Source organism: Chamaea fasciata, unplaced genomic scaffold (genome assembly GCF_029207755.1).
Source record: "Chamaea fasciata isolate MVZ Bird 193981 ecotype frontalis unplaced genomic scaffold, bChaFas1.0.hap1 SCAF_4, whole genome shotgun sequence".
NCBI lineage: Eukaryota > Metazoa > Chordata > Aves > Passeriformes > Sylviidae > Chamaea > Chamaea fasciata.
In genome coordinates, this window is record NW_027094089.1 from 5,788,813 (window position 1) to 5,808,532 (window position 19,720).

At 39.9% G+C, this 19,720-nt stretch overlaps 1 protein-coding gene across 5 annotated transcripts in view; it reads right to left on the bottom strand.

Annotated features, from left to right (window-relative positions):
• Positions 1–19,720, bottom strand: part of FOCAD (focadhesin) — a 170,857-nt gene that overhangs the window by 87,070 nt on the left and 64,067 nt on the right. For all 5 annotated transcript variants that reach the window (XM_066180782.1, XM_066180781.1, XM_066180783.1 and 2 more), the window contains 3 exons: positions 19,383–19,504; positions 2,992–3,084; positions 974–1,062 (listed from right to left, as the gene is read on the bottom strand). In XM_066180782.1, coding sequence (XP_066036879.1) covers positions 974–1,062; positions 2,992–3,084; positions 19,383–19,504 — 304 coding nt within the window. The remainder of the gene's footprint in view (positions 1–973; positions 1,063–2,991; positions 3,085–19,382; positions 19,505–19,720) is intronic.

Below are 19,720 nucleotides of genomic sequence, written 5' to 3' on the forward strand. Positions count from 1 at the left end.
ACCCATGACAATGTGGCTGTATCCATACTTGCATATATATATGTATATATTTTTAACAGTTAAAACTCAATGTAATATGTTAGTATGGTAAAAAAATTCGGGTTAAATAATGTTGGGGGTTAGGTTTGTTCCTTCTTTCTCTAAAGAATTTTTTCCCCACAAGTTACCAAGGAGACCAAGTGTTAGATACTTAAGAGTACTTAACCAAAACAAAGAAGTAGACAAAGGTAAAAAGAAGAGATAACGAAAGTAAAAGATAAAGCTTGAGGCAGCTTCGTGCTTTTCTTTTTCCAGCATTCGAAGAGAAAAAAAGAACAGCTGTTGCTGGCTAGAAGAGTTTCACTGTAGCCAAAAGGATCCAGTCCTGAGAAATCTACTATCACCAGTTCAGCCTGAATCCTGAGTTTTCCCTGCCACCCGCGAGAGCTGGCCCAGGCCCTGCCTCTCCTTCAGCTTCTTCAGCGCTGCTCGTCTTGCTACAGCGTGATCCTGCACCCCCTGCGCTGCCGGGACATCCTGCCCCTGCCTGCCGGGACACCCTGCCCCTGCCTGCCGAGACACCCTGCCATCCCAGCTACCAGCCCGGGACTTTTTCTACTGTTTCAGCTTGGTGCTCTGAGGATCCTGCAGGGACACCGAAACCAAACTGCCCTGGGTTTTGTGAAACAAAGCCCTCAAGGTTCTTGGTACTGTTGTCGTTTGTCATTAATGCTGTAGTTGTGTGGTAGAAGGAGAGGCTTTTTTGTGTTTGTTTGCTTTGTATTACATACTAGTAAAGAACTGCTACTCCTATTTCCCAAATCTTTTCCAAAGAGCCTCTGATTGTAATTTTACCTAGCAAATACCTGTCTTCCCAAACCAAGACACTCATACAGTCTTTAAACTTGCAAAATTAAAGACTTTAAAACCTTGTCCTCCTCTACCCCTTACTTGCCATTACAAGTGAATCAGGTGCACACAGGCACTTCCTTACCATAGCCAGGCTGTAAATTGTTTGTACTGCACCTCTTCAGGATCCTCTTTTCCATGTTTTAACTGCATTTCCAGCTCTGCCTGCCTCCCCTGCAGAATTGCAAAAAAGTCAGAAATGGACCTTAAATCGTAAGATTTATTTAAATCATAAGATTTCTTCAGAGAATGCTCAGGTGACACATGTAGCCTAACCTAAGGGCTAGCTCATAAGTGACCGTGACTGCTTTGCATAGGGGATCCCACTGTAATATACAATATATTAAGGAGAAGAATCCATAACTTTTTGTTCTCATTAAGAAAAACAAAATGCAGATGGCATAAATGACCACAAATACTGAAGCATCTACCATGCAGAGCCAAGTTCCCTTGGGAAGGGCTACAACAAGCAGGGAGTGAGCTTTAGAAGCCTGCTACCTAAAATAGATTGTAACAGCAAAACATTGCTTTCTTGATGCTCTACCTAAGACAGAATTCCTCATTCTTTTACTTTACATAACTCTGATCTCCCTGTGATTTCCTACACCCTCCTTTCTGTACATTTAAAGTGGTGATATGGATTCTGCCCTCTAACACCTTTTAACATATGTTATAACATAAATATGTTACCTAAAAGTATCTAAAGCACTTTTGCTTTAACATTCTGTCTCCCATCGAGAGAGGGAGACAAACCTTGTTTAGGTTGTCAATTACAGCTCCCAGGCAGATTATTAAGCCTTAAATGAAAAAATACAGGCACATACGCTGGTTTTTACTTGAACTGAATTGAATGCTTGGTATTGAATGCTTGTAGTTGTGGTGTACATACCAACCTGAAAATACAACACAGTGAATCTTGAAAATCCAGGTCTCACTCAAAAAGTGACCCTTGACAGAGATTAAAGGATTACATACAACACCCTGACTAAAAATAAAGCAGTATAGCAGTTAGAAACACTGCATTATGTACTATCCAGACCACTCACCTTATATTGTGGTCTCTTTTGGCCACCTCTGATGAAACATACTAACGAAAGTGTAAGGATTAAATAAGAAACAACAAACGTAGGCTCTACTGTCCTGTAAAATGGCAAGAAATCCTACAGGTCCTTTAGAAAAAAAAATCTAGTACATGCTAAGCCTCTTGTGAAATCTTGACGTGGAAGGGAAGCAAAATAGAAAAGTAATTAAATGCAAGTGACAATGTTCCCCAAGCCCTAATCCTGCAATATGAACAGCTGCTGCTTTGTTTGTAATGGGGCTGGCTTGGTTTAGGATCTCACGTTTTGTTAATGGTCAAGATAAAATTTGTTTTGAAAATGTGAGAGAAGTGTATGTTTTGCTGCACAGCAAAACAAGGAGCAGTCAAAGCTTATAGAATTCGTTCAGCAATCTGCTAGTGCTGAAAACAGCTGATGTGGCCTGGAAATACAAACAAATAAGCCCTTCTAGTAAGCACAAAGACAGCATTCTAGAAGGATGCAATTTTCTAAACCTTTTTTAGATAATTTTCCAGTTGAAAATCAAATTATACTACATTGGTCTAGATATCAGGTCAGCTAACCTAATGAAAGAGAGAATTTAAGCTATTTCCTAATCATTAGATAGGGTTGAAAGAATTGAAAGAGAAGCCTCATACAGTGCAGCAGGATTACATGCAGATTAAGGGGAAGTTCTTTTTAAAGAATCATCCCTCAATAGCTTCTGTCTCCTTTGTGGTATTTCTATTACAAACTTCTTACCCAAGCAATAGGTTAGAACTCTAGCTAAAATTTCATCTTCTAAAAGTTCTAAAAATTGACACATTTTGCAAGTTGACACATGAACCTGAACTGTAAATAGAAACTGCACTTCTAAGAAGTATCCCAGATTGTGCTTTCAGTAGCTGAAGACTCATTTTTAATTCTTTTTTATAAATGTTACAATTAAGCACCTCAGGCTTTAGTTTTTTGTAACTTGTAGGAGTGTTCTTGCTGGTAAAATTAAAACCCATACCACTTGAATAAGCATTAATGTCCACAATATTATACACCTTGAAATTACCTGCAGGACTGCACTGTAGGTTCGACTCATAAATCCTAACCAGGTCTGTGGCAGCAGTATGGAGTGGTGCCATTCAGAAGGCTGAATATTAACCTGTGCAAAACACCCAGAAAGGTTAGAAGCAGTTACACTAAGTCTAACATATGCAGAATCTACACTCTCCAGTCTATTATTTGCAAACATTCACTCATTTCCACAGGCCATTACACCTGGCTGTAGGAAACTAAAATGATCATGCACTTCTTATCCTTTCTGATTTTACCCACACCAAGTTACTTTCAACTTCATTACTCAGGCCAGTCAAAAGTGGTTGCTACAGGTAGTGCAACAAATAATTGATCCCAGACAGACAGTGGAACCATATGAGGCAATAAGCACAACACTTAACAGCACTGGCAAACGTTTCTTCGTAGTTTGTGAAGATCTTAGATGTTTCTAAAAGCAGAATTGTTAACCAAGATAAGTAACTGACCTCCCTTTGTATCATTATTTTCCTAAGTCTTCCTGCTTATTCACCTCTATTTTATGCCCCTAATGATCTACATAAAGCAGTCAGTATTCTTTCTTCACTTGGATTTTCTAAAAAACACAGGACCATCCTGAAGTTCCATGCCCACTGTTTTAGTGAACCTGAAAGACTTGTGAATAAGTACTAATACACCTATACAAATAAAAACATTCTAAGTCAATCCAAAAAGATAACATACTGCATCTTGCAGACAATACACAAATATGACCTGTACTAAGAAAAGGAAATCTCATCTTAATAATGACTCATGAACAGTAGTCCTACCTTTTAAAATTATATTCACACCTCCTTCTCATCTCTGCTCATCAATTTCTCCAAAAGTTTATGAGCAGTCAAGGTTCCAATTAGAATTGCTTTCCTTGGGTTCCTGAGGAATCTGCAGCAAGTCCAATCTTACTCTCTGCCTCTATTCTGTAACTGTTTTAGACTTGTGCATTAGACTGTTTAGATTTCTGGTCAACAGACAGCTAAACGTTAGACAGTGTGTGCCAGGTGGCCAAGAAGGCCACCGGCATCCTGGCCTGGATCAGCAATAGTGTGGCCAGCAGGACCAGGGCAGTGATATTCTCTGTGTCCTTGGCACTAGGGAGACCACACCTTTAATACTGTCTTAATTTCTGGGCCCTCTCCTTCAGGAAGGACACTGAGGTGCTGGAGCGGGTCCAGAGAAGGACAGCAGAGCTGGTGAAGCATCTGGAGCACAAGTCCTATGAGGACTGGCTGAGGGAGCTGGGGCTGTGTAGCCTGGAGAAAAGGAGGATCATTGGGACCTTATTGCTCTCTACAACCACCTGAAAGAAGGGTGTAGCCAGGTGGGGATTGGCCTTTTCTCCCAGACAATCAGGGACTGGACAAGAGTATATAGTTCAAATGGTGCCAGGGAAGGTTCAGGCTGGACATCAGGAGGAATTTCTTCATGTAAAGAGCTGTTAAGTACTGAACACACTGTCCAGGGAGGTGGTGCATTCACCACTCCTGAAGGTATTCAAGAAATGTCTCCATGTAGCAACTAGGTGCTATGGTCTTGTTGAGAAGGTGGTGAGTGGTCAAAGTTCAGCCCTAATGAGGTCTTCTCCAACCTAAATGATTCTGTGATTCAGGTTAAACTGGTCTCAAAGTGATTTGTGAAGTTCACTATGTAATCCACACTTGTGAAAGACAACAAAAGCAGACCTGTAAAACACTGCAAGTATTCATGCCGGAATTAATTACAAAGCTTCAGGCATCTTGTGACATTTCAAGTATCTAGACAATATGGTCTATCAGGAACACCTAAAATTAGTGAATGTGTTTGATGACAACAGAACTTACTGAAGTACTTTTCATTAATTAACTTCCTTCATGGCAGTAAACATTTTGCACATATATGGAGTATGAGGAAGGAAAGGTGGAACTGAACATTTTCACATAACAAAAAACACTCAAAATTCATCTACAACTGAAAATGACTGGACACAGTGCTGAAGATTTTCATATAAGCAGTACTGCAATCTGCTATTTCCGTACAGGAAATCAGTAGCCTTTACTTGTCATCTATCACTGGGCAACAAGGGTAACCACAAGTACACTAAGTGTTGAGTAATTAATACTTAGCAATCACAGGCAAAGGTGACAAATGAAGTTCAGGCTGTTATTTAAGTGCACAATTTATGTGAAATAAAAAAATATTGGCTGAGTGGGGAGGCGCAGGCAATGAGGCTCAAGGGAACCGAGAACCAAGGATGAGTGCTTGTGGAACACTGCCATAAAGATGCAGGATACTTCTTAGGAACAACACTTGGCCAGACCAAGCAGCCAAGCAATTTTTAAGTAAGAGCTACAACCTGATATCTGTGGCAGTAAGAAATGGCATGAGCTTGGAGCTAGTAACCTGAGCTTGTCAACTGATGCCTAAGAAGGACATTTCTGCCTGAAAAGACACAATCGTAGACGATGTTGGTCAAAATGCAAGACAGGTAATGGTGGTAAACTACAAGAGATACTACTTCTCTGTGTGTTTAGAATAACACCTCTATGTCAGTGCAATGTTTAGGCAGGTATTTAAAATGTCCTGCTCACATATGAGACATATAAAGTGCTGAAACATTAATTTTGAAGAATTAAAGATTTTAGTTTAACCAGATATTGCTGAAGTAAGACAGATAGACTTCCCTTTTGATAAGCAGAAGCCAGATTTAAGGAACTGATAAATCATGAGGCCTGTCAACTTATGTTTGTGTATTCTGACTAATCAATAGGCTTCAAGAAGGACAATGAATTCATAAATCAAATACTCCTAGGAAAACAGGATTCAGTTGTCACACAACACTAAAAGGTTAAAAAGTCAAAGCAAAGAAGACTCACTTACTTCATCATTTTGAGACCCTGCCCCATAAAAAAGACCACCGACCCATTTCAAAGAACAAACCACGCATGCTTAATAGCTTTTGGCTAATTACCATACAAAGCGGGGAATGGGTTGTACTAAAGTCATGAATATACATTTGTGTTTTGGGTATTCAATACTTCTGTACATAAAAAGACCCTGTGATCTTCTGTAGGTGCGTGTGTGTTTGGGAGCTATCCCGCACGCTGCCCGGCGTCGTAATTAAACATACACTTTCTAACTTTAAACTGTTAGAGAGTCTTTTGTCCATCATAGTTGGATATTGGCATTAGGGCGATATTCATATTTTTTTAATAATTCATTTTGGCGAGCTACGCAGGAGATGCTCTCTCTCGCCGTGGGGGCCATCGGGGTCTAGGACCCTTTTGGGCGCCCCCCAGGATTTTCTGGGTGGAGGGCTCCTGCGACCCCCCTGACACCCCCGGAGACAGACCAGAGCCTGCTGGAACCACGGACAAAAAAGGTATGTTTAAAAAAATAAAATAAAGAACAAATACTGAAGACAGGTACTTTTGAATAGAGGCAGCTTGTAAGTCATAAGAGACGTCTTATGCAAAGCAGAGGCCTGAATCAGTTTTGGAAAAACTCCGCAGAGTATTGTGGATGGTTGTTTTGTTTCCAGGTAAAGAACCTAGTAGTTGGTGGCTGCATCCCGAGTGGAGGGGCAGCAACGGCGGCAGCAGAGCCGCCGGTCTTGAGTCTTGTTGGTTTTAAAGCAGTACTAGCTCCAGTTTCGACTTGTAGTTTAAAAGTGCACCTTGGTAATGCATAATCTGAGGGGCTAGCCTGAGTTTTGAAATGCAAAGAGTCCCGTTTTGAGTCGTGCTCCCGTGCACCAGATGTGTGTGTATTGCGGGCAGACCTGTGTCTGTTTGGTGATCCCGAGGTTTTGTGATTGTGGATCAATTTTGTACCGTTTGTGTTGCGGTTTGTGAAAGCTTGTGAAGTAGTCGTTTCGGTTTGTGTAATTTTGGAATGTGCTACTAATCTCTGTAAGTATTTTTAGAACACGTAAGAGATTTTAAAACCCCCGCTCATCGGCGGAGGGATACCTCTGTCGGAGAAGGCGGAGGGATTTGGGAAAGCTGTGGCGTCTCACGGAAAGGCTGTGTGCTAGCTTTGATCGTTTAACTGATAGTGTGACTTCAATCAGTTTGTTGTTCAGTAGAAAAGCGCCGTGAGTGAATAAGCTGTTTACTGTTTGTAGAGAGGGAAAAAAAAAAATAAAAAAAAAAGAGAGAGAAAAAAAAGGAAAAAAAAAAAAAGAAAAAGAAAAAAAAAGGAACAAAACAGGCAAGGAGGTTTTTTTCCGTCTCTTCGCATCCATGCCTGACATAGCCGGTGATCAAGGGTACTTAGTGTCACCTTGGTAGTCAGACAACAGGCTGAACTTACAGCCTAAGGCTATGTTTCCCAGCTCTTTGTAAAACGCGGAGAGATTTCTGGCGAATGGAAGTTTGCAATTGCCAGAGTGTGTGATAATATCTTCAAAGTGCAGTAGTCCTCGGCTGCAACTGCAGAAGAGCAAAGGGGGAGTGTGGGATCGAGCCCCGCCCCAGCTTTCCTGCAGGAGGGTCTGTGCTGTGTCCCAGCCGAAGTCTGTGAGATTTTAAGAATGTATTCAGAATCATAGAGGATCTCCCCCCCACCTTGGCTGCTTCCTTTGCGAAACTAAAACTGTGCCTGACTGATTGGAAAAGTTTTCGTTTGTCTGTTCCTGCTTTTTGTTTGTTTGCTTTAATAAAAAGACGTTTATCCTTTTCTTAACCATAAGTTCTTTTCACAACAGGTAATGCTTCGAGCCTTATTTTGAAAAGAATTCTTTTTTGCTTTTTATGCCTCGAGCCTTGTTTTGATTTTTCCTTTTTTTTTGCTTTTTAACCGTAATTCTTTCCTCAACAGCTGAAAGTACAGCTAACTTTTTCCCTTTTAAAGTTAACAAACTAGTTTTTGTTTAGTTTTGTTTCTTTGTTTTTTCTCTCTTGTGTTGATTTTGATATATGTCCAGGAATAGGAGGCACAAAAATTGGGAGGCTGGTTCAAAGAGTTCCCCTGCCCAAAGAGGGGCTGCTACTGTAATCAGCGGACTGTGCTTCGTGGTGCAGTCTGTCAAGGCTCGTGGGTCGATAAAGGTACAGGTGGCTAGTACCTAAGAGTGGAACGATAAGCCTACGCAACGGTAAAATATTTGAGTTGCTGGAAAATGGGATTTCAGAGATCTGAAAGAAACCAGTACAAATTCCTAAAGTTGAGTGTGGCCAGCATATTTTTGTACCCGAAGAATACCAAGTGAAACTTAAGAATTAGAATAAGATCAAAAAGCATTTCAAAAAAACCAAAAAAACAAACAAACAAAAAAACCAAAAACCCCGAGAATTCTTAATAGACACAAGGGCAACATTTTCAGTGCTGAATATGGCCCTAATACCTGTAACCAATGACTATGTTATAGTAAAAGGAGCGACTGGCCAATCTGAAAGAGCTTATTTTTTTGCAAACCATTTAAGTATAAATTGGAAAACAATGGAGAATTCATTGATTTTTTTATATGCCTAATGCTCCATCTGCACTTTTGGGCAGAGATCTGCTAGAGCAGCTGGAGACAAAAATAATATTTAAGAATAGGAAAATTATTTTGGAGGTAAAAGATCAACAATATGTAGAACTGTTAAGCTTAATAATGATAACCAAAAAAATTGAAGTTGCCAATGAAAAAAAGAATTTCAGGAAAATAATAGATCAAGTGTTTCCTGGGGTGTGGGCTTCTGACATACCAAGCAAAGCAAAGAATGCATTATCAATATCAGTCAAACTTAAAGAAAGAAGGCAGCCAGTAAAAGTTAAACAATATCCCCTAAAGAAGGAAGACAGAGAAGGGATTAGTCCAATTATTGAAAACTTTTGAAGATAGGACTACTAAAAGAGTGTCAGTCTGACTTTAACACTCCTATCTTGCCAGTGAAGAAGCCTAACAGATCATACAAGCTAGTACAAGACTTAAAGGCTGTCAATAAGGTAACTGAAGACTTGTATCCAGTAGTTGCTAACCCTTATATATTGTTAACTCATTTAATCCCTGAACTAACCTGGTTTACTGTTTCAGATTTGAAAGATGCTTTCTTTTGCCTCCCTCTCCATGAAGCCAGCCAAAAAATCTTTGCATTTGAGTGGGAGAACCCCAAAACTGGATGAAAAACTCAGCTCACATGGTGTGTTTGCCTCAAAAGTACCAAAACTCTCCCACCATATTTGGGGAACAGCTTGCAAAGGATTTGGAGTCTTGGGAACCTCCACCAGGAGAAGGACAGTTGCTCCAGTATGTAGATAACCTCCTAATAGCCACCCAGACCCAGGAAACGTGTAGACTGGACGGTAAGCCTCCTAAACTTTTTAGGCCTGCAGGGGTATTGGGTGTCCCAGAAGTAAGCCCAAATGGTAAGACAAACAGTAATTTACCTAAGCTATGAAGTGAGTGCTGGACAGAGAACCTTAAGGCAAAATCGTAACGAGGCAATATGCCAGACCCCAAAGCCTCAGACAGTGAAAAAACTGAGAACCTTCTTAGGCATGACAGGATGGTGCAGACTGTGGAACCTCTGTATGTCTTGGTCACGGAAGGAAGCAGAGATCTTCAGTGGACCAAAGAAGCAGCTCGAGCCTTTGACCAGCTAAAGAAGGCCCTCATGTCAGCACCAGCCTTGGGACTTCCAGATGTAAGTAGGCCATTCTTTTTGTTTTCTCACGAGAAGCAAGGGATCGCTTTAGAGATACTAGCACAAAACCTGGGCCCGTATCGAAGGGTAGTTGCCTACCTCTCTAAGCAGCTAGATACGGCAGCTAAGGGGTGGCCAGGGTGCCTCAGAGCCGTTGCAGTGGTGGCAGTGAACATCCAAGAGGCACGCAAGTTCACCCTGGGCCAGAAGATGACAGTGCTAGTGTCTCACACAGTGTCTACAGTCCTGGAAGCAAAAGGGGGGCATTGGCTCTCCCCACAGAGATTCCTGAAGTACCAAGCTATACTGGTGGAACAGGATGACGTTGAGATTGTAGTAACTAACATTGTGAACCCAGCTTCCTTCCTCAGCGGAAGTATGGGAGAACCAGTGATCCATGATTGCCCGGAGAGCATTAAAGCCACCTACTCCAGTCGCCCGGATAAAGATAGCCCACTTGAAAATGCCAAAACCTGGTTTACTGATGGGAGCAGCTATGTCATCAGTAGGAAGAGGCATGCTAGGTATGCAATTACCACAAGCAGAGAGGTAATAGAGTCCAAACCATCACCAACGAATACCTCTGCACAAAAGGCCGAGATAATAGCCTTAATTCGAGCCCTAGAGCTGGCAGAAGAAAAAAGAATTAATATCTTCACAGACTCAAGATATGCATTTGGAGTTGTGCATGCCCACGGAGCCATTTGGAGAGAGAGAGGACTGTTAAACTCACAAGGGAAGGATATTAAACATGCACAAGAAATATTGAGACTGTTGGAGGCAGTACAATTACCTGAGAAGGTAGCCATCATGCATATCAACGCACACCAGAAGGTGAGCTCAGAATTAGAAGAAGGGAATATGCTGGTGGATAGAGAGGCAAAAGAAGCAGCAAAAAGTGAGATACCTGATGAGACAATTGAAGCAGCATTAATTCCAGATGAAAAAATTTCTATTGAGAGTAAGCCAATATACAATAAAAAAGATAAGAAACTCATTAAAGCAGAAAAAGCAAGTTATAACCAGGAGGGATGGGCTGTAACAGAAGAAGGGAAACTTGTAGCACCCTCCTATTTGTTGTGAGCATTAGTACAGAGGGAGCATGAGAAAACACACTGGGGAATAGATGCCCTGTACAACCATTTAAAAGAAAGGATCCTGGCCAGGAAATTGCAGGGCACAGTGATACAAGTAACTCGTCAGTGTAGCCTTTGCCTCCAAACTAATCCCAAAAATACTCCAAAGCCTAAAGTAGGACAAATTGGGAAGGGCTGTGGACCTGGGCAACAATGGCAAATTGACTTTACAGAGCTGCCCAAGAAAGGAGCATATCGTTACCTACTGGTGTTAACCGATACCTTTTCAGGATGGCCAGAAGCCTTTCCTGCCAGAACAGCTAAGGCCCGAGAGGTAACCAAAGCACTGTTGCAAGAAATAATACTGAGGTTTGGAGTTCCAGCCACCATATCCTCAGATAGAGGGCCACACTTTATTTCAAAAATTGTGCAGCAAATAAGTAATCACCTGGGAATAGATTAGGAATTGCATACCCCATACCACCCTCAATCTAGCGGTCAAGTGGAAAAAATGAACCACTTGATTAAACAACAAATTGTGAGATTGGGGCAAGAAGTAAATTTGCCCTGGCCCCAGGCTTTCCCATTGGCATTATTGCAAATTCAGACAAAACCAAGGGCAAAAGAAAAACTAAGCCCTCTTGAAATACTGTATAGAAGGCCATATGCAGTTCAAGAAGGAATAACACCTATGCAAGTAGGGGAAGAGACCCTACATAGGTATATAGAGGCCCTGAATAGACAACTTAGAGAAATTGAGAAATATGCGGTCGGAGCTCAAAACAGAGAATTAGATGGGCCAGTATGTATATGTTAAGTCTTTTGCAGAAAAGACCTTGAAACCACAGTGAGAAAGACCATTCCAGGTGCTTCTTACTACCTTCACTGCAATCAAGATCAAAGAACAGAAAGCCTGGATCCATCACTCCCGAGTGAAGAAAGCCCCAGAAGGAATCTGGAAGATCACACCAGGCGATAACAAACTGAAGCTGAAGCTCACTCAGAACTACAAATAGATAGACTAGTAGTTATCATGGACATTATGTGGAAAATTGTAATTATTGCAGTAATTACTGTAACTATAACAAGAATCAACGCAATACCACATAGGTACAATGTGACTGAGATAAACAGGTGTGAAGGGAGAGCTTACGATGCTTACTCTCATATGGCTTTAAATAAGATGCTAAAAGTCACGAATGCAAGCTTGTGGGAAAAAAGAAATGTGTGGGGTTGTAAGTATGCATTTGTACAGGACGGGTTCCATGAGGCTTACCACCCACCCATGAAACCCATCTGAATTAGTCCTAAATGCTGTAACAATTACTCGAGTAAATGCCCTCAGTTTAGACTCAAAATAGAAGAGTGTGCAATAAGACCAAAATTGAGCTGATAATTAACCCAAAGTGGTCTTTAAAACGAGTAAAAATGAGAGTACAAGTAAATAACCAGAATGTGCTCCATCTCTCAAGAACTCCTTTTTGGACTGGACCACTTAGCTCCAAAAAAGTATGCCTTCTAATTTTAGAAGTAAGAAGGATCTCACCAGATTGCTAAGAACAAGATTGGGAGTCCTAAATACCATAGATTCTGAAGTACTGAGGAATAAATTAGCCTCAGTAAGGAATGATTTAGTTCAACTACAGCAACCTTTGCAATCCTCTCTACTTGCACTGGGTAACAATCATTGGAAATTGACCCAAATAGTACCAGAATGAGAAAACACAGAAGAGCGAGATCATGAGGCAATAATTAATGCGCTAGGTACAGCTAGTGAAAACACTTCACTGCCTCTAGGATGTACTCAGGCACAACTGTGAATTCAATCAGTGGCTGCTGCAGTTATCAGAGAAGATAGAGAAGGAACATTTCCTGCCGAAATTTGCAAAATTATTTGGGACAATGCCTCTAATATGGAGAAAGAGCTTCAGTCTTGGTAGGTGTTAGTCAATTTCACCTATAACCCTGAGACTAGTATAGTGACAGCCTTTGTTTTAACCATACATGATGCCTCAGTAGACCTAAAACACCCAATAGTGCCCTTAGGGTTAAACCATGAAGGAGCTGTATTGTACCCTTCTGAACACAAGATGTGGGTAGGAGAAATTGAAAGAAAATAGCAAACTGTTAATCTAGAACCCTGTACTGCAAAGAGACAACTAAGATACATATGTGAAAAGACATTAGAAAGTGACAAAGACACTTGTTTAGATACAGACCAAAATATTTGTCACTTTGAAACACATCCAGGCAAACAGAAAACTTCATTGGTGTATACAAGACAGGGGTGCGTCTGTCTAAGGACAGCATGCCCCATCATAAGAGTAAATAACCAAATTGTAAAAGAGACACAATTCAATTTGTGTGTTTGCAATTTTGTTAGAATTAGGAGATGTGATTTTTCCTATCAAGCACCTGTAGTATCACATCAATATATAAAGACTAACCTAACCACTGTGGAGAAAATACTGCCTGTGCCCATAAGAATGAATCTGACTCTAGTCACTCAATTGATGAGACATCCTGAATTGAGAGAAATCTTAAAAAAAATTAAGGAAACGGAGAAAAAGATGTTAATTACAATACACCATGACACAGAGACCATCAAAGGAGTTTTTAAAAAGGCTTGAAGAACATGTGTCTCATCTTTGGTGGGATGAGCTTTTTGGGTGGTCTCCGACAGCAACCAGTATACTAAATACCTTAGTCCACCCTATAGTTGTGTTACTTATTTTAGTTAGTATAAGTTTAGTTTTATCTGTAGTGATACTTATTTGGAATTGGAGGATGCTACGAAGAGTAACAGCCTTAACTTCACTATCGAAAGCGTATGGATTGGTATGGATTGGTCTTGAGAGACACTAGTTGTACAACTTAGCTAGATGAAGAAGACTATATATTAAGTAAAAGAATTTACTCACTTTAAAGAGGAAGTGGGGAAATGAAACATTAATTTTGAAGAATTAAAGATTTTAGTTTAACCAGATATTGCTGAAGTAAGACAGATAGACTTCCCTTTTGATAAGCAGAAGCCAGATTTAAGGAACTGATAAATCATGAGGCCTGTCAACTTATGTTTGTGTATTCTGACTAATCAATAGGCTTCAAGAAGGACAATGAATTCATAAATCAAATACTCCTAGGAAAACAGGATTCAGTTGTCACACAACACTAAAAGGTTAAAAAGTCAAAGTGAAGAAGACTCACTTACTTCATCATTTTGAGACCCTGCCCCATAAAAAAGACCACCGACCCATTTCAAAGAACAAACCACGCATGCTTAATAGCTTTTGGCTAATTACCATACAAAGCGGGGAATGGGTTGTACTAAAGTCATGAATATACATTTGTGTTTTGGGTATTCAATACTTCTGTACATAAAAAGACCCTGTGATCTTCTGTAGGTGCGTGTGTGTTTGGGAGCTATCCTGCACGCTGCCCGGCGTCATAATTAAACATACACTTTCTAACTTTAAACTGTTAGAGAGTCTTTTGTCCATCATAGTTGGATATTGGCATTAGGGCGATATTCATATTTTTTTAATAATTCAGTGCCACCTCAGTGATTTAATAAGTAAGGGTAGCATTACATATCTGTATCAAGCAAATGGTGAAAGAGCCTTTCTTTTGATTTTAAGTTTTGCTTAGAGGCTCCTTTTAATATACTTGCATGCACATACTTCCAAATCCACCCCCTAACATTTCTTCATGAGAAAAAAAATCGTCTTTCTATGAGGCACAGTAGACTGAGGAAAAGAAAAACAAAAATCTGTCAGAAAATTATTTCTGAATAGTTTTATCACTGAACAAAATACATTAGTAAATTCAGGAGTAAAAACCAGCACAAACTAGTTCATATTTTGAACTACATCAATCTAGGCACAAAAGAATACACTACAATGAATTTCTGCTCCAGAAAATCCAGTTATCATCTTAAGGTACTTCACATACAAAGTTTGAATAAACTCTTGAGTATCTTGATTACACCAATATCAAACCAGGAAAGAAAAGCACAGAAGGAGCTTTTCACTTTACTTTTCAAAGATGCATGTAATCACAGCACATCTAATTGAACACTTAAAAAATATGCAGGGAACGGTTCTTCCATGAGTACACAGAGTGCCTAACATGATTATTACTTGTAGGGAAGTATTTAGTACAGCGCAACTCACCTCTGCAACTCAACTTTGCAATTATGCCTGCAAATATGACTCATAAACCAGAAAAAGTAACTTGCGCTATTTCCAACACACTGAAAGCACTTAGATATCAGGAAACATGCAAAGGCAAGACCATTCTCCATTAAAAAACCCAACCCAAACAAAACTGGAAATTGCACCAGCTCAGAGTGCCAAAGCCACCATCTACTACACTGGTATGCCAACAGCAGTCTGCCTCTGTACCTTTTGTACTTTTTGTACTTTTTGAACTGCCCTCTTCACCTCCACTGAGGAACAAAAAGATGGATAGCTAGCTGAAAGCCTAGTAACTCTCACCCAAACCACACATGAACAGAACCTTCAAAATACATGGTACATGATGTGAACATATGTGACTATTCATCCTCAATCCTTTTCACAACAATTAAGGTGAATCTGGTAAGAAATTTTTCCTATGAATTTCTATGAAGCATTACTTGCGAAACCTGAAACAGTCACTGGCAGTATTTGGAGACTTTTTGTACAGTGTGTTCCAGGCAGCCATAGGAAAAAAGAAAACCCAAGGTCTATACTTCTGACCACTGTGACTACAGTAACTTACATGTTCCCTCAGAGAGAGGCTGACAAGCTCTGTTTAATAATTAAACAGCACATCCTCATTTCTAAGGGAATGATGACCGTCCCCTTCCAAGGCACCAGTGACCACTAAAGAGCAATATAACCAGCATTTGAAACATACCACAATTTACTGAACCTATTTTCTCCTTCCTGTGAAATACCTGTCCAAGTAACATCAAAAAACCCCTTCTGCATCTTAATCTGATCCTGCTGACAAATACCACAGATGCATTCAATCCCTCAGCTAGAACAGCACCTAGGTGATAGAGTAAGTATGGGCCATAAAGTTGAACAGTAAATTATCTTTTTGCTGCTGTTACTGTTCGATTTGAATGGCAGCTAAACCTAGGTATTTGTTATTTGTATGTCTTCAACACTTTTCAACATAAAAGAAGAAAATCTTTCCTCTGCATACAAATGTCATATAACTCTTTTTTTTTTGGCAGCAGAATACCACGCATCAGTTTTACACATGAAGAATCTCATAAAAATGAAACAGGTATTTTCAAGCCCCTCACCTTGCCCCAGCTGCCAAAATCTAAGTGCAATAATGGCAACTATGCATGCATAGATACAGACAGATACACTACCTGTAGGTTCGTATTTTATAGCTGTGAGCATGGATCAAACCACTGAAGACATAAAAACATTATCATCCCATTATCACCCTAACTTAGTCCTTAGTTAGCACTAAGTAACTGCTTAGTCCTAACTAAGAAAATGCCAGCTGCTGAAGATTTTTCAAGGTAAAATAAATAGATGCTTGCTATCTCCATTTAATTGTATTTTCTTGATGTTTATATGGACCTCAGACCTTATTCAGAGCTTTACGCAGACCTCAATACTTCAAAGAAAACTCTAAGACTTCTTATTAACAGAACACTCCTTACTTAAAATGTCACTATAAGGATTAACCCCTACAACTTCTTCCCTCTCCCAAAATAATAAGGAGTCAAAACAGTACCAAAAAAGTGTCATTCTGGTAATTTAAACCCCTACATATGCTTAGTGTGATGTGTTGAACTGTAAAGTGATGACTTTGCAAAAACACGTTAATTCCTATAGGACTGCAATAATAAGATGGGCCTAGGTCCTACTGACCCAATTTTCTTTGACCCATTCGGCAGTTTTATAGCTTAGGCTCCCTGTCTTTACTGTTAAACTCTGTTCCCCAGAAGAACATTGAGGACCAAACAAACATTAAAGCATGAAATTTAGTTTGATGAGCCCAGGGACATGCCTCTCATCTAGCCAAAGGCCCAAACAACCCTTTTCTGACCATCCTGTCTCTATGTACAAAGGGAAAAAACGCAAGAAAAAAGTCTGACTCTTAAAGCAGTGTAAACTGAAAACAGAAATAGTGATTTTTTAATCAAAATTTTATAGTTACTGTAGATTTTCACTCAAAGGGTGCAGTTCATATTGTCTGAACATATTTTGTGTTAAGGTTTAAAATATATTTGGGTTTATCTTTAGCTTTACTACACCCTGAATCAATTGACTTGGTAAAGTACTGAGAGACTTGGTAAAATATTTCTACCTTCAACCTTTCTATGCATTCACTAACTTGATCCAATTCACCACATTCACCACAATAAAACTGCCATGTTTTGTCCAGCAAACCATTGTAAGGTTGTGTATGAAGGCAGCTTGTTCACACAAGAAAGATCAATTTTGGATGTGCTGCCGGATTTTATAATCACTGCTAGTACACACAGTTGTTGGTTTTTTGGGGTTTTTTTTGTTTTTTTTTTTTTTTTTGTAACCAGGATTTTATTTGATGCTTTAGGGCAACAGGAAAGTGTTTAAAACAAAGTTCAGAACTGATCTTCGTCCCACTATAATTTGACTGATATAAAACTTTCATACATGCTTTCTATGATAATGTATTTAAAGATCTTTTTTCTTCAGAACCTCTGTCACAGAACTCAAGTCTCTCTGAATGAAGCAATTACATACAGTGCTGAGCTTTTGTTTCTGTATATTATGGAAGCTCATGCTTCATTCCCTAGTCATTATAATCTGAATCTGTTCCTCTGACATATGAAATATCCCTGTGGACTTTTCCTGGTGATCTCCACTGGAGCTTCCAAATACTTAGAAAACATTCATTAATTTGCATTCCTGTGATAATGAGGGGTATTATCTCCAGTTTCTGCTTTCACTCTTCAGCAGCAAAGATGTCTATTAGATTTGCATACATGGTTAGATGTCTTGAGATCAGTGCTCAAGGGTAGGTTTTTTAAATTTTTCTAGTTTGAGAAAAGAACTTGACATCTGAAGTACTTCATGATCCCACTGACACTGACTTCATCATCATACAGAGCCAGGGATGGGTTTCTATACCCCAGTCCAACTGCTGCAGACTGGCTTTTGTCCTAGTATACCTGGCCTAACTTCCACCAGGATCCATGTGGTATGTCTGTGGCCGTAACACATGATTATTATTTTTTGTGCTTTTTCAGTCCTGAAGGACCAAAATCATTAAGATGTTACGTGGAAAGCAGAAGTTGTATGTGTATGCTAGCACATGGAAGCTTTGAGAGATGGTACAGAGCTAGAAGACTGTACTAGCCAGAAGCAGCCAACTTCACCATGACATACATTTACATCATTTGACTGGAAACTTCAGGCAAACTATGCTGCAGACAGGTTTGTTAGAGAGGGAATTGGTTTGCTTGCCCCAGGAAGATTGAGGGAGTTAACCAGCACAAACATAGTGTGAACATGCTGAAGCAGGACCTGAGAGCAAAGCCCAGAGGGAGCCATGCGGGTGCACCACAGGATCAGAACGTAGTCCCCATACATTATCCATGGTACACGCCTGTGTTCTAGTGTCAGAATTTCAGTTTGCACACACAAAACTCTCCAAACTCTGCACACGCAACCTTCCCACTCAAACCTTGTGCTACACTTATTTCACAACTGAGTGTCTGATATCAGTGATTTTAGTAGCATCATAGAAGAACTTCACAGCAGATACGTCTCACATCTGGGTGACAGTCACAAAACAAAATCAGGACCCAAATCACCCCCTTAAATGCATGTAAGTAGCTCCTATAGAAATACAAAATGACTGTATTAATAAAACTATTTTATGACCTTTTAAGGAGTTTAACACACTTTCACTTGTGTTAAAAGCTGCTCCCATTGGCATAAAGTTGGGAAAGGAACCCTTATTTCCCTGGACCCAGCTGAACTGTTTATTTTTTTACTGTTGTCCAAAATTTTCAAAGATGGACTTTGATATTCAAAAGTACCATAATTCAAAATGTTCCAACAGACTTCATTACTTTATTTTCCCTAATGATTAAGTGAGGGCTTATTTCATGCCATTTTTCTAAAACCACACCAAAGGTAACTCCATAGTTTTGGTGGCACAAGCCTAAGAGGTCAGGGAGTTGAAATTTTTAAGAGACGGAAAAAAATGCCAAGTCTTAGCAAGGTGTAGATATTGTTTCCCGACAAAGTCCCATCATAGGCCTGCTATTCACCTACAAATGGTTACATGTGACAGGTATCAGGCATATATGTATAGCAGTCTTGAAGGCAGAAAAAGGCAAAGGTCACCTCCTTGTTCGTCTGATATTCAGAAAAGGCATTTCAGCAGCGAACACTTAAAAAAAAAAAAAAGTATTTACATGTAAAGTTCAAGTTAGTGAGGGTGGGTGACCACGGTGGTAGACTGATGATTGGACTTCATGATTCTATGATCCTCTCTGTCCCTCACAACAACTTCAGTTAATTATGATACATTCATAATGTACATACGTATGATACATACATGCCATCACTAGCTGATACCAACACCCAGTGAGCGTAAACAAAGAGACAGTAAAGCAGGGAAGGAGGTGCAAGGAAGGAGGTGCAATAGTTTGGAGATGTAAAGAAAAGCCAGCAAAAACTTACCTCGTGAATGAGGGCGAACAACATTTGCTGGAAACTGCGGCCCCTGCTGGCCAGAAATCGATTAATAGGCTTGCCATCCTTGCCCATGTGGACTGGGAGGTCGAAACACAGCAACATAGCAGCTGAAAGGGGGAGGGAAGGGGAACAGAAAGGTCAATGCCAACACTCACACAGAGTCAAGGGAGAACCCAAAGCAAAGTAAGGTTAACTTAATAAAGACAGTAATTCAAAAAATATGCAGGCACCTTTAAGGAGCATAAAGCAAAGTTTCTTATCTTGATTCACCTTCAGATTCATAGAAATCTTTGGGTCAAAACATGCATACTTGTCTACTTCAA